The 18,282-nt window shown below is 35.8% G+C and overlaps 1 protein-coding gene across 34 annotated transcripts in view; it reads right to left on the bottom strand.

The window, feature by feature from the left end:
* Positions 1-18,282, bottom strand: part of KCNMA1 (potassium calcium-activated channel subfamily M alpha 1) — a 406,748-nt gene that overhangs the window by 151,577 nt on the left and 236,889 nt on the right. For all 34 annotated transcript variants that reach the window (XM_074544761.1, XM_026799790.2, XM_005481495.3 and 31 more), the window contains one exon: positions 1,471-1,546. In XM_074544761.1, coding sequence (XP_074400862.1) covers positions 1,471-1,546 — 76 coding nt within the window. The remainder of the gene's footprint in view (positions 1-1,470; positions 1,547-18,282) is intronic.

Below are 18,282 nucleotides of genomic sequence, written 5' to 3'. Positions count from 1 at the left end.
AGAGACATAAAAAACTGTTTTGAGGCAATAACAATTTTTCAGTTAAATAAATGATGTTAGTATGAACTGCTAAGGATGAATTACCTGACTAAACTGAAACACTCATATAAGAAAATTTTGCTTTACAGGCTTTGACTAATCAATATTTGAGGTTTATAGATATTTTGGAAGTGGTATAAATAATCACAGAGATAATGATATCTAATATAAGAGTAAATTCTGCCCCAGAGAAAGGTTATTTCAATGAACAGGTCAATCTTAAATAAACCAGCTCTGAGTACCTTGAAAGTGATTAATGCACATTTATGGATCTGGAATTTCACCAAATCCCCCAATACTGAAGGGGCTATTAGCTTTTATCCAAAATCTCTGAGTTTATGGGGCTTCTCTAATGACTGCCATTTCTTATGGCAGGATTGTTCTGCATGTTAAATCTTATTCTCCCTTCCCATACTGAGAATTCTGAGCTATGGGACCTCACCTTACATTCTTTGATGTCTTTGTTTGACCAGAATTGGCTTCCTTCCAGTAACTAAAGACAGATAGTGTGAGAATTTTACAGCACAGAATAGTTTCAAGGTTGGTTTAGGGTTGAAGAAACAGCTGTTTGCTGTGAATCTGCACAAATTTCAGTACCTATTTTCCTATTGCTACAAATGATCACAGCAAGGAATGGATTTACCTGCATATAAAGCCCTCACAGATTTATAGCAACTGCTGCAGAGAGGGGAAGTTTTCAAAATGGAATTGATTTTACAGTCATTATTGGAAGCTGTGGTCAATACTTCCTCTGCAGCATTTTAGAGAATGATGAAAAACAATGTGTCTTCAACTGCAAGGCATGGGAAGGTTCCTCCTCATTTCCTTCAAAATGATCTTTTGTCCAAAACTGTGCCTTTACTGCACAACATTGAGGTATAAATAGGCCAAAGAAGCAGTAAGCCAGAAGGCTAATTGGAATATTTTAATTATTATATGGAAGAAATACTAAGGATAATGAACACAATATAAAGATAGCTCAGTGTAAATATAATTATTTTGATGTGAAAAAAGATGCTCAGTTCAAAAAACTGGAAGAGCCACAATGAGAATTTCTCAAAATACTTTTTAACTGTATATTTTTGAAAGAATTTTGATTTCAGTTTTTTCAAGACAGCAGAACATAAACTTATTATATGAAAAGAAGCAATGTTTAATCAGCACATAGCAATGTAAATCATTCTGCTTTTAATTTATCAACACATAACCTTGCTCGGTATTTCAAACATAACAATACAACAATTAAAATGATGACATAGCAAAAGATGCTGTCACTGACAAATCATTCATCAGCAGAAAAAGGCTTAAAGAATAGATAACAAGTGCAGGGGTTTTTCCAGAAAAGAAAAGCATGTGTTGCTAGGGCCCCAAATCAAAGCCATTTACATTCTGTCACCAATTAACTAAATCAGCATCCAAGAAAAATCTTACCTTGTTTTAAGTATATTCAGAAACTGCAAGATTTCTGAAAACTGTATCAGTCTAAGGGCTCTTAAAAATCTTAAACCTGCAGTAAAAGAAAACAAAGTTATAGTAAAGAATAATTCAAGTTGTAACAGCATATCACAATGACAGTAATCAATTAAATCAAAACAGGCAACATACAAAATTTCAAATACCTTTAAAATGCTCTTCCATATTTAATTGTTCAAGGATCCTTAACAGGTATTTTTCAATTTTTTTTAAAGTTTATTTCCCTAATAACAGGTTTATCCTACCAGAAAGTGTTAATTTTTGTAGGAAGTAATGGAAGGAGACACACAGGCAGAAAGCTGAGGGGGAAAAACCTCACTGAGGTTTCTGTTGGCAGCTGCAGTGCACATGTCCTTCTCTTTCAGGCTGTCAAAGACACAGGCAGGTCTGATTTTGCTTAGTGAAAAATAACAGATCATGGGCAAGAGATCTGATAACCTGGATAAAGTAGACTGTATATGCCTGATTAAATTTGGTAAATCTTAATGACGTAAAATCTTTTATAGTAATAATGCTCCCTATCTCCACTCTCGTTTCAAAAACCTCATGAAGGAAAACAGAGAAATCACTCTTTTTCTCTTGAAAAAGGCAAATTTACTACAATTCTTTCCATCAGTCTATAACTACAGGAATACATTACATATCACTATTTTTAAAAAAGCATTTTTACAAATAAATAGCATTTTTATGCTGAAATCAGATCGCGTGCATAGCAATTCCCAGACAACTAAAAAGTCAGTAAGACAAAGAGTGTGTGTGCAAGAGAAACTAATTGAGAAGATTAAGGGCTTAAATTATTAAAATAGTCTTATGCTGATAGTAAATGATTTGGCTGCAGATCTTTGGCATATGAATAAAAGTACACTCTGTACTGTACACATGCACAGCTTAGAAAATTAAAGTAAAGCATGAAGGATAATTTTTATTAGAGAGTACAGCCAAGAGTTACATAAAAGTTGTGTAATGTGATATTGCAACTGTTACAGGAAGGTCCAGAGCAGCTTCTTCTCATAGATTCTCTTTACTGACATCTACTTTACTCAACTCCAGTGCAGGAAACCACTTTTTATTTCTAGAAACTTAAGGAAATACTGATCCTGGCAAACATGAACCTGGTCACAGCTTTCGTCATCTCATAAGAGGTTCCCCTCAAGCACAAAGGTGCATGTGGCAAGATGTGTTTATATCAAGAAGTTTTTCCTGCAGTATTATTGGAAAGTTGTTAAATAAAGTATTTGCTCTTATATTTTGCCTTGTTAAGGCTCCTAAGTAGTGTTAAGGTACACTCATGTCTATTATATGGATATGAAGTTTCTTTTTAATTACTGACTGTGGGTAACTCTGAAAATTAATCACAGCTTGCTAAATGGATTCAGGGACCTAAATGAAAAGCAATAAAATGAAGCTTAATAATGCTAAATGTCAGATCTATTTGCAATTAGAGAATGATAACTTTGGATCACATTGCTGAAACTGTGAGAGACACATCCCTCTGCTCCACTTCCAGGAGTTCCCACAGTTGTTACTCCTATCCAAAGGATGTGGTTAGACAGGGAAAGGGAGGATCCTTACTAGCTACCATAAACCTTCCAGCTCTTTTTGACCCAGCTGCTTTCCTCACTCTGCTCCCTATAAACTTTTATGAAAAATGGCTGGAGTGACAAACACCCTGCCTCTAAAATGTTTATCACTGCATCTGAAGCTAATGCTAAGACCAAGTTAACCATTGCTATGTTTCAAAAAGAAACCTGAGAAACATCTAAGTTAGCAATAAAATCTCTATCTCCAAATCCTTGTAAGGCTTAAGTTATATTTTAATAGTTGAGTCATCATATGATAGATGAAAAATACTATGGGCTCAATGTGTTTTTTGTGGAAAAAGAAAATTATTATTATAGGTGAAGTCCTGCATTTGCTGCAGCCCACACAATTATTAAAAATTTACTTCAGAGAATAGAATTAGGAAAAGCAAAAACAAAACACTAGAGTGTTTGCTTGGACATTTTGACTACAAAATAGGGCTGGTTTTCAATTATGAAAGCCAAAGGAATTATTACATGGTAAATTCTTTCCAGTATCCTGAAATTTCCTAGGCACGAACAGATCTCCTATTATATTCCTATATGTGTTTAATTTTATGTGATTTTCACAGAATCACACAGTAGTTTGGGCAGGGAGGAATTTTCAAGGTCATCTTGCCCAACTATCCCTGCAATGAGGACCTAGATCAGGTTTCTCAGAGCCCTGTCTGGTTCGACCTTGAATGTTTCCAAGGCTGGGGCATCTACCACCTCTCTGGGCAACCTTTTCCACTGTTTCACCATGCTCATGGTGAAAAAATTCCTTATCTGTATTCCAAACAGCCCTCTGTTATATTGAAACCATTGCCCTTTCTTCTATTGCAGCAGGTTCTGTTAAAAATTCTGCTCCCTTCAGGTATGGAAAGGCCACAATAAGCTCTCCCCAAATCCCTCTTTCCTCCAGGCTGAACAACTCCAACTCTCAGCCTTTCCTCACAAGAGGTCTCACATCCTCTTTTTTGTGCTGAGGGCCCCAGAGCTGGACACAGAGCTGCAGGTGGGGATCCCAAGAATGGAGAACAGGGCAGAATTTCCCCCCTTGCCTGCTGCCCATGCTGCTTTGGATGCAGCCCAGCACACAATTGGCTTTCTGGGCTGCAAATTCCCATTGCTGGCTCATGTCCAGCTCCTCCTCTCCAGGTACCCCCAGCCCTCTGCAGGGGCTGCCTCCAACCCTTTCCTCACCCAGCCTGTGCTGGCACTGGGGGTGCCCCAAGGCAGGTGCAGGACCCTGTACTTGGGCTTGCTGAGCCTGAAGAAATTCCCACAGACCCACTTCTCACACTTGGCCTGGTCCTGGATGGCATCCCATCCCCTCAGGCACCCCAAGTGCCCACTCAGCTTCGTGCTTCCTGCACGCCTGCTGAGGGGGCACTCACACCCACTGTCTCACAACTGAGACCATGCCACCTCTTTCAGGGCTACCCCCTTACCGAGAGCAGAAATAGCCGATATTTGTTTATGCGTCAAAAATAGAAAGCAAAATTCACTCATAGGAGCAGTAACAAAAATTTCCCCTTCCCCAAAGCTGTTTCAGCTACATATACAAATGCATACAGCTCTCTTTCCTAAGCAAAATTTGTGTTTTGTACAATTGGAGAAGAATTTCTTTTCTTATGAAATACCTACAAAACTGCTTTACATTTAAATTATTTCACCAAGGGTTGAGATATGGTAAGTTTCTTATGAATTACAGTGAATTCCATTCTAATTTTGCACATTCCATAACCCTGTCTGCTAAAGTTAATTGTAAACTGCTAAACAGAATGCTCAGGAAATGCTTGCTACATTCTCTCCATCATGTAACTTAACTTTTTCTTGGCAAGGAGTTATACATTTAAATTTTCTTATGGGATCTGATCAGAATAGGATTTAATTTGCTATGCTACAAATTATATCAAAAAGTAAGTACCAAAATATTTAGTTTACCCCAAATATCTCTCTAATGAAAGAAAAAAAATACACAGATAAAATAAAAGAAGGACCTCTTGAGTTTCTCAGTCTTCTGCTTCTAAATGGATGACTAAAATATGCTTAGGATTTGGAGTTCATTTCAGCTGCAATATCCAGAATAAAGATAAGATATTCATAGATATCAAGACCAGAAAAAACTTCTATGATTATAAACAATATGAACAGACAAAAACCAATATGAGACAAAGGTTTTTAGTCAATAGCTTTTGCCTCTAGTACAATAATCTGAGTTGTAGGTATAATGATTCAAATAAACCTTCAATGAACACTTCAACTCTTCCACAGCATTATTTTTACTGCAAAAGTATTTGTTTAGCTACTGTGTTGCCTGTGCAGCAAATAGACTGTTTTCAAATTACACTGAAAATATAAAATATGTGAAAATATGTGAAATATAAAATATTTCATAGCATGGTATTCCACCTAAAATCTGTAAAAAATGGTCACTAGGAGAAGCTGCGTATTGCCAAAAACCCCTGAAATAAGTTTTAAAGAAATCAATTATCTGTTCAATAGGAAGAATATGCCGTGCTGAACTACCAGGCTACATCTAGAATATAGCAGGAGTACTTTTTTTCTGACCCTTTACTAAGGATTCAGCAAAATGGATGGGTTCTTTAGAACAGAGTAGTGATCCTGACATGGCCAATAGACTATGTGCCATAGCAACACAATTACAGTAGAAAATTATTTTATCTATAAAGCTTACAGCAAGGAGTAATATTTACAGTTTTATTTGACTTTAAAAGCAATAGGGTATTTTCCTGTCTGTCAGACAGTTTTGCACTCTGTCTGCTGAACTGATGCTTTCCACTGGACTAATATACAGAAGCAACCAGGATTAGCTATAATTTGCAAACCCCAATCCACCCCCCTCCCACCCACCAAAATAAAAAAAAAGGAAATTTCCTATTTTAAATCTTTAAAGGGAAAAGCAAGGAAATCATGACAACTATACTTATATGATTTAAATGATATTCTAATAAATAGAAAGAGGAATTGGGATGTTCTTCGTTTGACATGAAAGGTCAATCAACAAGAACAGCACCAAGCATTACATTGTTTCTCACCAATGAAATATGTAATCCCCATCTTACTGCCTTAGGCTGCTTATTTTTTTTTCTAAGAGACAAGAGTATGTCCAAAATATTGGTGTGAGGCTTCAATACACAGAGATTCTGTTTGCCACTTTTATTCCTGACAAACCATTCACCCATTCATCAGAACAACATCTTCATCAAAGTTATCAATGGCTACTTCCACCCTAGATTTCATTAAGACCACACAGTTTACTGAAGTCAGAAAAAAACCCAGAATCCATATTTAGGAACCTTTTCTGAGACACAGGATGGAGGGATAATTTTTAGGATGCAAAAAAATCCCATTTTGAACATCTTCATAGAATACAGCAGAATTTTCTGAGATCTTACTCCCTGTAGATAGACTTGAAAATGAAAGCTCAAACTGAAAAGAAAAGAAGAAATAGAATGGGAGGAAAAGAATCTGTCATTCCTTGGAACCAACCCAGACAAAATATTTTTATACATTTCCCCACCTCTGTTATGCAACAGTACAAGAGAAGGGAATAGCCTGCAGTGTGAAAAAATCAATGCTCTATGACCAGGATAGTAAAACTACAATCAAGTTTAGAATAAATCTTTCTGTTGTACATTCCTTCAACTTGCTATTACACCTTTTAAATGACAGCAGCTTCAAACAAAATTTCTTGGTAACACCAACACTGCAGAATATTACATTCCATCTTTCAATAAAGACTGGATTATTTGATTCTAGGTGAACAATGAACCCCATTGCTGGCGAGGTAGGAGTAGATTTCAGTTCGTAAGTCTGGAAAAGAATTCTTCCTGCAAAGTAAGTGAAACACTTCAGCTCTTTTTTAAAGTTGAAAAATAAAACAGAATAGCTTTTTTAGAAGATACAGTAATATTAGCATGAGAGACAGTATAACAAACTACAGTTCTGAAGAAAAAGTTCAGAGTTGGACCTTACCCCAGTATGAGCCGACCCTATAACAAGACACCAAGGAGTTTCGCAAAGTGCGCTGCTCTTCCTTTTCGGGGATATTATGTCCAGGTTTGACACGATATCCATTTTTGAACAATTCTCCATGAGATTTTTTACGCCTTCTAGTACTTTTGTACGTTTCTGTACGCGTGCCCCCAGAAGGGTTGTGGTAGACTAAAATCTTGCTGGGAATCATGACTGTATCTTCAGCTCCAGAAGCACTGCAGGAAGTACTGTGATGCAGTCCTCAGTCACAGCACTCACTAACAGCAAAGATGGTCACAGATTTATACCCTTTCTTTTGCTAATTCAGTGTCAACATGGAGAGACAGCTCAGAGTCCTTTCTTTAACAGAACTTCTCTTTGGGAGCAGATTTGTTTAACTGGACACATGATAAAGTTCCCCTTTAGCGGTTGTTATCAAAAGATAATGCAGTATAATCTAGTTCATTTCCGTTAGCTTGAAACAAACAGAGTGAATTCAAATACAAAACTCAGCTTGACAAAACAGGCTATCACAAACTGGATAGGCAAAACAAATCACAGAAGCAAGCAGGCAGTGCAGATGCTCCTCTGATCCGAGATGTATTAGAGCTTAAAAGCCATCTTCTATCCGGATATTACCACATAAGCTTCTTTCAGATGCATCAAAGAACCACACCCATTGATTCAAAACCCACAAACATGATGCTGTTCACTTGGAATGAACAAGTACTCTAGCAAAGAATATAGCTCTTAGAATATATGTACATAAAGGGAATTATTTACTGTGTATTAGTTTCTTTGGCAAGCTCACATCTGTTTTCCAGTTAAAGTTAGTATGCAGAAGGCAGAGGTCACATAATCAGTCAACTCTTGCAGGATTTATACCAGATGAAATTAAAAAACCTCCAACAAATAAACACAACAACCCTTCTTCCAATCCCAGTTAATGACAACTATCTTACTGAAGGAAAAAAAAATCAAAACAATTTAGCCATCAAGCATGAGCACGAAGAATAGAGTCCATAGCTCTCTCAAGCTGACTTGCTCTATGAATATTCACAAAACTGGAGTTCTGTTCAGTCAACTACCACCTCGTTCAATGGATAAAGCTCTACAAATCAAAAGTAATCATCCTCTTCCATTACATATGACAGATTTTCTTCATGATTTTTCCTGCTTTGAGCATAATACACAAACTTCATTGTGTAAAGCTATCTTCATTTTGAGGAATATGCTTATCGTTTCTTTTTTCTTTTCCTTTTTCCCCCCCTTGTTTTTGGCCTCAGAAGACCCACAAATATAGCAATGCCATCTGGAGTACAATGCAAAGCAGACATAAAAATAGGCTGCACCATGTGCTTATATGAAATACACAGGATTTCAAAGCATTTTGGAAATGTTATTAAGGGGTAGACTGCCAAATATAAAGGGGATTGTAGTACAGAGAAATTTCAAATTATAAGGAACATGTAGATAGTGAAGCAAACTACTTCTGTGAGTCCCTTGCATTGTAACCTTTAACACTAAGTTCTTACAAACAACCTGGTTACGTTCCCACTGGTCACAACAGTCAGGTTCCACTGAGTCTATAGGGATGGGGTTTATGTCTGCATGTGACAAACATCCAAGATTTATCTGTGAGCACTTGAATCATTCCTCTCCAACTGAAAAGATTTGAATGGGGTAGTACTTATCTGTGTTACTAATCACATCTTGTACAGCTCAAACTGAATGCACGTCCTACTTAACTTTTTACCATATAAGGCACACTATTTTCCTTTCCTTCTGTATTTCCTCTTGACTAGTATTGTAATCTTGTTATTATCCAATTTTAAACCTATCATTAGTGCACTTTATACTTAGTACAGCAAATGTTTGGGTGTAGAATCCATTTACACTGAAAGCCTGGAATGTCTCTAAAGGAAAACAGGACCTAAGTAATAAATAGCAAGAGCCACGCTGTTTAGTTTACATAACCTATTATTTTGGTTTTAACAATTTGACAGTATTGTTTAAACTCCTCAGCTTCCTGGCATAGCCAGATTTTTATCAATTTCTTTTCAGTCAGTGCACTGCTTAAGCAGTTGCATACATCAAAATTTGAAAACATAAATTAAATGACACAAACTAGGATTATATCTAAAGTAAACCTGCTCGACAAGTTCAAAAAAATGTATATAAATTTGAGCAGCAGCAGAATGATGGCATATTGTGCTGAGAGGCATTCTTAACATCACAGCCAGCCACACAAAGCTACTGGTATTACCTTCCTGTGCAGACATTTCTGCTTTTCAAATAACTATTTTTTTAGTATTTTGTTCTACAACTCAATTACCTAAGACAGCTTCTTATTTTCAGTGACATTTAGAGTTTGCTACCATCTATAACATCAATCTATTACTTGGTCAATTTTTTATATTAGATGTAAAATTAGATTACAGAAAATTGTTCTCTGCAAACTAATTTTTTTTTTTTCAGCTATCCAGAAAAGCACCTTTTAAGTATTCTAGCTTAGATGAACATCTGAGTGAAAGCCTGGAGCCCAATTAAGCACATGAAGGTGGTGCCATCAGTAGACTATCACTGTTTCCTGCCCCTGTGAAGGACATGCTCCTTGGCCTCCTGGTCTGAGGTAGATACAAAACTCCAAAGCCCCATGTTATCCGCAGTACCTGAAATGTCTGCTCTGAAGATTTAATCCAAACTAATCAACAAACATTTTGTTATAAAGAGCTCTAGAATGACTTTTAACAACCTATTTTGCCTTCAATGAATCCAAGGTACTTACAAGTTTTTCCTATTTTCTACAGAAGCATACCCTTGAAGGACATCATTCCATGACCCTTCTTGAACTTGTCACAAAAACAGATTTACATACTCATGGAAGTACTGCTATGATTAAATGACAACTTGCTTTCCAAGTCCATCCAAATGTGAAGCTATTAAGCTTAAAAATGCAGGAGAAGAAAGCAAGACTTGTCAGCAGCTAAGCTCCACTTCAGCTTTGGCTATGCAGGGACTAGGTACTTGATATATCACCTTGAAGGAGAGCAAGGGAAGATTAGATCCTGCCTCAGAAAACCAATATACTGGGAACAAGTGGGTATCAAATTATTGTCCTTTCAGCCACAGGTTAGATGTGGGTGCTGGATTTGCTGTGCTTTTGTGGGATGCCATTTGCTTATAGTTGTGCTCAAAACCTCAATCTACAAAAAGCCACAAAACACAAGGAAACCTGCCAAGGAGAAACCTGCTGCAGAGAAAAATAACTGTTATATCCTCTGACTATTCTCTCCTTGAAAATTCATTTTTAATTTAATTTACAATAAGTGAACACAGAAGTTTCCCCACACTACCTTTCCTCTCTTTTAAATTGCTGCTTCTGAAATGACAATGTAAAAGCCGTTTGCTGTACACAAAATGGCCCATAAAATTTTCATTGCTGATATTTCAAAAATGGTGAAAGTATTATTCATAGAAAAAAAAAACATACCCTGCCATGTCCGAATTTAAAAGCTCTACAGGTTGGTCAACAACTACTTTTTAGTACAGCTTTGTAGCAACATCTATAGATTATGACAAAACCTGAATATAATGTTCATTCTGCCAAGAATTTACCACTCATTAACCTCACTAAATTATTTAGAAGGTAAATTTACAATCCAACCTTGAGTTCCTGAGAAAACGCATGTAGTTGCATTATTTACTTTTAACCTCCTAGTCTCAAAGTCTTAAGCTATTAAACCATTTTCAGAAAGCTTGGCATTAGCAAGAATAAAACCATTCACTCAATATGTAAACATTCACTTTCCTGCTTTACACCACTTCAGGCAAAAACTGTGTCATATTTCATAAACCAAGCACAGATATATCCAGTAATAAATGAAGAGCAGATCTTTGCATAAAACCAGGGACCATTAACTTGTACACATTTTATATTACAAAAGATGTATTATCCCAGCAAAGTGACGTTGGTGCCATTTTTAACAAAAGATTGAAACCATGAAGGGAAGAATAACCAGTATTCATATTGACCTAGTGGGTAAAAAGAGTTTAAAAGCCAAAGAATTTATTCAGCTCGCATTTTTCTATTTTTTTCATATTACATTTGTGTAATCCTTTCCAGATACTGTGATTCCATATTCAAAATAGATGTAAAATATGCCTTTTGTAATTCTGTGATTTGGGGAGAAAAATATTAATTGTACAATTTACTGATGGTGCTACAGAAACCATAATGAGCCTTGAAATAAGAGATTAAACCCCAGCAAGCTAACCTTGCAAAGAAGGCAGCACAGGAGGTTGGAAATTTGGATGTTGCTTTCTAAAGTGACCATTACAACTCAATATAGAGAGGTTTCCCTTCCTGAAAAATCACAAGTTAGCATCTTATATAATTTTCCCTGGCATTCATCAGGAACAAATTGCACTAAAATCAGGAATATGCTATTTTGAGAGGCTGTAACCATAGGGCAGAACAAATGATAAGAACAAAGGCAAAGGAAGGGCAAAGGCCAGATCTAAAGCCTGACTCATGCTGCAGGAGGTTGATTTAAAAAAAGCCTTGCAATTCTGCCTGTCTTTGCTCCCGTGAGTCACAAGGCACAGGCCGTAACTGCCAAAGAAACAAGGAGCATGCCATGAAATAGGGCTTGACAAGGAGTCAAGTATTTCACTTCTAATCAACTGGTATGATATAATGCATCCTATTCAGCGAGCCTCTTCAGCCTTTGAGTTGCACAAATAAAATAGTTAAAGAATGGATATGAGCAGATACATGCAGATAAATTAATTATGAGAAACCAGTTATGAAAATTATATACCACAAAATCCTGTACGTTATTATGATCCAGGTGCAAAAAACATTAATTCTATTTTCTGACAAGATAAATGACAAATATTCAAAAAATATTTATGCTTGTCCTGGTAAAGCAATAGCCTTTTACTCAATATACAGAATGATTCCTTGCATATTGTGCAAATTTATATTGTACAAACAATAAACAGTATTTCTGACCAGCTGTAGGATTAAGAACTTAGTCATAAAATTCCACAGAAATTAAAGATTGTGGTGTTTTTCTTTTTGGAAACACAACTGTTGTATAGATCCACACACCGTGTTTCAGCATCCCTTATTTCACCCCAATCAGTACTAAAAAAATAGTCTTCACCTCCTCAGCAGTGCATCCTATTTAAATACGAGGTCTGAGAACTGCAACTGTTAATTCATCACTAAGAGTGAGTCAAGAATAAAGCCAGTAAAGGAAGGAGCACTTAAAACTCTTCAAATTCACATTAGACAGAAAATCTGTGATCTGCCTACTGAGAAGAAAATTCTCACATTTTCAGGTGCACAGAAATGCTTTCCCTTAAAGGCTGATGTTGCCCAATCAATAAGAGAAGATAGTGAAATTTCTGTGCACTATCAGAGTAGATTAGAGCCGGTGCCTAGTAAAGTAGGTGTCTGAAATTTTCCTAGGAGATTCTGTCCCCCAAATCTATGCATCACTGGCTATTTTCCACTGAATGCAGCATATTTCTTACAGGATCTGCCCCACATGCAATGATATACAATTTTCTCTACATTAATTTCCCAGGTGAGAGTGAACATGAAAGAATTCAGATGATATTTCCAGATGTTTCTACTCTTACAGTGCTGATATCTGCACTTTGCTCTCAATAGGAAGGAAAGTGAAACAACACAGAAAAAAACAAATTTGGAATTTAATAGATAATAAAAGCCCAAATAATACCATTTGCTTTATAAAGAATCCCATCTCCTTTTAATTTATATTCACAATATTACACATCTAGAAACTCCATCATGATATATATTGCCTGCACACTAGCCACTATGAAAATAACTTTTTCTTCAAAGTTAGCATTGTCCCAACCCCATTAGCCATTAAGAAACACTTCATTAACTATGCTTTAATAATTATCTAAATTTCAAATAATGAAATTGCATACAATATATATAAATTATATATCTACAACACAAATTGTAATATTTTCTAATAAAATATTTTGAATTTATTTACTTACATATTTAACTAATCACTTCTGCTCGTAATTAAAAATTGAACTTTTACACCCATTACCTACAGCAGCCCTAACATACACACACATTGGTAAGAACCCCTCCAGGACTTAGGAGTTTTGGTATCAGAGAAGATGAATGTTGAATAGGAAACATTTTCAAAGGCTGCATTTTGAAAAAGAAAAATAAATAAATAAATGTGAAGATTGTGGAAGATATTCAAACCATATCAGGAATTTATATTTATCTTGCTGTGATTCATTCTTCTGCTGTCACAACACTGCAATCGATACTAGAACTTCACTGGCTTGTTGACTAACTTCAGAGAAAAGCATCCCAGAACAGAATTAAGTAAAATTGAGCAAACTGTTAAAATGTGAAAATAATCCTCGTGTTACTTTAAGCACACAATGTCAGTGCTCTTATTTGGCTACTAATATTCTATCTAGCTCTCAGCAAAAAAGCTGGGCTCTGCAGGTATGATCCACATCCCCAAGGCCAGTGCCAGCTGCAATTACTCCCTGTCTTCAAGTAAATGACACTTTGGATGGCCAAGGGGCTGCAGGGTGGATGAATGAGACTGGCATTAAGTGCTGCCTGCACAGGGCTTGTAAAGGCACCAGTGTGCCTCTGTAGTGCACCATGAGCTCACTCATTCACAAAAACTCCTTCAGTTCTGTAGGAAAACGTTCCACATGGTGTGGGGCTGATCAAAGAAAAACACAATCAGCAATTAGGAAGACAATAAAGCTGACAGATAATTTCTACAGAGAAGCAGAGTAACTATGTGATAATGGAGAAATAACACCTGGAGAGTTTTGAGTACCTCAGAAATCTCAAAAAGCATTTTGCTCTCAGTCATCTGTGCTTCTAAAGGACTACAACAATTTACTTTTGATTATGAAGATTATGGTTGCTAGATATCCCAACTTTAATGCAAAACCTCTTCAAATTGAACTTCACACTTCAGATAATAGACAGCTGATTCATTTCAGCTAAACATCCACAGTGATGCTTCAATATTACTGTTTTGAATAAAACCAGCACTCCTTGAAGGATAATGCTTAACAAAATGCTGTGCACTAAACCTGTCTGAGTAGCACAGTTCCATCTGCCTTACTTTATAAAAGGTGATTTTAAAAGATGGCAAAATAATTTCCCTGTTTAAGTCACCTATAACCGCAACAATAAAATGGCTTTAGAAAGAAAGTTTTATAGCCGTTTTACTTAAGTAGAAACCCTCATTTTTCTATGTTTTAACACTATTTTTAAATTAAAAGATGCACCATTCTCTTTTTGTATTTGCTCCATGTTATATATTTACTAGCAACAAACACATGAAATGATGAAGTTAAATACACTGCTTTTCCAACATTCAGCTTCTGAATCAAAGCGCATCTGGGGAGATATGGGAAAACCTGCTTCTGGTAAATGCAATTTTGAAGACAAGCTTAGATATCTGAAACCTAAAATACCAAGAAAACAATTTTTTCACTTCAGATCCCTTTATACATACCAAAGCAGAGGAGTTCACTAGATAGATTTAGAGAAAAAAATCTTTAATGACTATATAAAATTTATAAACACAATGTACTGACTTTTACATAAACAATTAAAAACTAAATGCCTAAATGAATCAAAAATGCACTCCCAAGTTTAGCAGCATCTTCTTTAACACCATTACAAATTAAAGTTTCCTGAACAGAAGAAACTAAAAGAAGCAACAAAAAAGGAGACAGATCTAAAGAACCTGTATATCCTGACTTCTGAGCATCATTAGCTTTATTGGCAAACCTTCTGGCAATCCATTAGGTAAGCCACTGCAGTGCAAGTAGCTATGGAAGAGTCAATAACTTCAGAGATGTTTTTGTGGTGCAGAAATATGTCCTTCATTTCACAGATTGCTCTGATGTGTTTCTGTTTGCATTTAGAATTGGAGATAGTATGATACTAAACACTGCTGAAGGTGATAACAAGGTTAACGAAGGCTAAAAATCTGTGGGTCAGCAATGAATCCAGTGTAAGCCCTGTATAATGAAAGAGTATAAATACAGAAGTACTAGAGAACGTTAAGCATTCAAAAAATTGATGTGAAACTAGTGGCAAAATGTGACAAACTATGAAGGATACTGTTCCCTTGACTAAAGTCAACATTGTATGAAACTGCCATATGGTATAAATATCTTGCAATTCAAAACTTCAGAAAAAGCCTTAAATATTTCAGCTGTAAGAACGCTTCCCAAGTTTTCCTTCTCTATATGCTGTCTGTCTGTGTATAGCAAAATGCTGCAACTGTAAAGACAGAACAGTGGATAAGGGAACAGATTTTTAGCCATCCAGCTATTAATTCTGTAATGTCACATGAGCAGGAAGGTCAAAACTTAACAGATTCACAGAATATTGTGAGATGGAAGGGACCCACCAGGATCTCCCAGGTGTATGGCCCATACAGGGACTGAGCCCCCAGCCTTGGTGTTAGCAGCAGCAGGCTCTCACCAACTGCTCTTCTCATACTGATATGGAGCACTGAAGCAGAAGAAGTCATCCTTCCTAATCCCAGTGGGGTTTGGACCTCTCAGGTGATGGTCAAGCAGTGCATGTAAATGACCATATTAATGAAGTTTCCCCGTTTGAATGTAGAATGATAACAAGAGTGAAAAATCTTAATCGAATTCTCTCTTGACTTTTCTTAGTTTCATATCTATAAAGTAGAGTGAAATAATTGCCAAAAGATTACAGGAAGGATATGAATGATCCAGTTTAAATAAAATTCCAGTCTCAGGTGAGTACATCAGTTCCATCAGAGCCCTCTGATATTCAGAAAAAACAGACACAGAAGAACTTTCTCAAGTCTCATATGGAATTCTTAACTTCTAATCTTTCTAGTGAAAGCCCAACTATCTTTGCATCAGTTTATACCAATTTCAGTCTCAACAGGATTTGCCTTTGATTAATTCAGTCTTGCAAAAACATCAGGAGGAACACAGATATGCAGTTTGGGGTTTTTAATTACTTAAACTGAATAATGCATCTTTTCTTAATTCCACATAAACCCAGACTCACGCACCACAGAGCACACTAGAGCACACCAGGTGATGAATTAATGAGAACTACATGGACATTGCAGTACTTCTGGTCCAGGGTTTATAAAATAAAATAGTTCCTTTGAGCAATGTTACAGAAATTAGAAATGCAAAATGAGCCAAAGATCAAAAAGAGTAACAAGAAATCATGGAATTCATGTTAAAAATGCCAAAATATAAAATGTCATGTTCTAGGTATAAGAACTTCTAGTTTTGGATTTGGATAGATATCAACTATATTATTTATAAAGTTGCTTGTAAACAACAAGCATTCAAAATTCAAAGTTGAGCAGATCCCACTCAGCAACAAACTAACACAGATTCAAAATATTTTAAAAAATACAGTAAAAAAATCAACGGATGAAGCTATCAGGGGAATAACTATGGGATAGTATATAAAGACTAGACTGAATGCCTACAAGGAACTATACATATGAACTTATCACCTGGGAGCCAAGAAATGAAATTTTATTTTGAACTGGTCTTTCAGCTGGCATAAGATAACCAGTAAAATTAAAAAAAAAAAAATAGAAATCAATCTAATCTCTCATATTACCAGTAAAGAAATTGTGCAAGTCAGTTACATGCTGTAGATAGTTCAAGAAAATTTGGAAATCATCTGACTGATGACAATGTGACACTAAAAGAAGCATTTTTAATTTCCCCTCATTCAAGTAAACACAAATGCCCGAAGACAGAATAAATAATTATGGGGTCCCTCAGCAGTTTGAGGGAATGGGTTCTCTCCTTTTATTATTCCACATTCGATTAAAGAGAAAACTCAACAGTCCAGGTAGCCTTCATTTAAGCAGAAGAACTTAATTACAGAGTCAGAAAGGCCACTGAAAGCATTAGAGAATCCAAGGGCAGTCATAAAGTAATTAAACTGATAATATAAAGCAGGACAAAAGGAAAATAGTCTGTTTTTTGTACATACCATCTAGTTATTGAGAACATATTTTAACTGGACAGAAAAAGGATATGGAGTGAAGAAAATTATGTAATATCTATTAAGAAATGCAAATATTTTGCTATTAAAGGAAATTGCAGCGATTTGCTTTTCAGCATAAGTCCTTTATACTTGCTGTTACTATTCTTTTATTATCCTACAGGGGAGTATGACTGAATTAATTCTGAGCAAAGTTAAAATCCATTATTATAAACAACTTCAAATTTAGCAGTCAATCTACAACAAAATAGCATTCTGTGCTTCTCAATCACTAAATTTGGCAGACTGATCTTTAACATTTATGGATTGATGTCCAGAAAAAACATGACATAGAACACCAAACAGATAATTTGGCTACACCAAGCTAAAGGAAAGTCTAGCTGCTTATGCTCCTTTATGAAATATACATAAAAACAGCTTGGCTTACAGCCTAGTACCTGAAAAACATATGATGAAGAACATTAATATACCTGTAGGGTTATAATATTTAGAACCCTGAAAGAATACTGAGTATTCACTGAAGGGAGGGTTGGTTATATGACAAGGAAATCTTACCAGGAATTCCAATTCAGGTCACTTAAATGAAAAAACTAATAATGTTTACTTTTCTAAAAAAAAAAAAATCCAGTCCAAAACAGTAATATATTTTTTCCATTTAAAAACAGCAGAACACAAAAGGAATAAAACATTTATGAAATACATTAACCAACCACAGACTTACTGCATTGCAAAGACATTTTAATCGTAGCATAGCATGACTAGAAACATGGTGGACATTTCAGTAATGATGGAGAAAAAGCAGAAGTTTCCCATGCATATTTTATTTCAGAACTTAGAAAAAGCCAATCATGTAATGGCTGCATACTTGCCTTCCTAATGTGACTAAGACGACTAAGGAGAATGAAAATAAACACATCTGTTAAGCCAGACATTTCTAAGTCATGTCTGGGTAACTTGCATCCAATAGTTTTTAAAATTCTGTGGACTAGTTAGAGTTGGTTGGAGGCAAGTCTGACACATGTAGTTTATAGAAGTTCCAGAAAAAAGTTTATGTTATTTCCATAAGCTTAAAAGAAACAACCATGAGCCTATTAATTAATCTCAGACAAAACAAAGAATTCTACTACAAAGTAT

The sequence above is a fragment of the Zonotrichia albicollis genome, chromosome 7, assembly GCF_047830755.1.
Source record: "Zonotrichia albicollis isolate bZonAlb1 chromosome 7, bZonAlb1.hap1, whole genome shotgun sequence".
Taxonomy (NCBI): Eukaryota; Metazoa; Chordata; class Aves; order Passeriformes; family Passerellidae; genus Zonotrichia; species Zonotrichia albicollis.
Note: the sequence above shows the minus strand (reverse complement) of the source record. Positions and strands in the feature narration are given on the sequence as shown.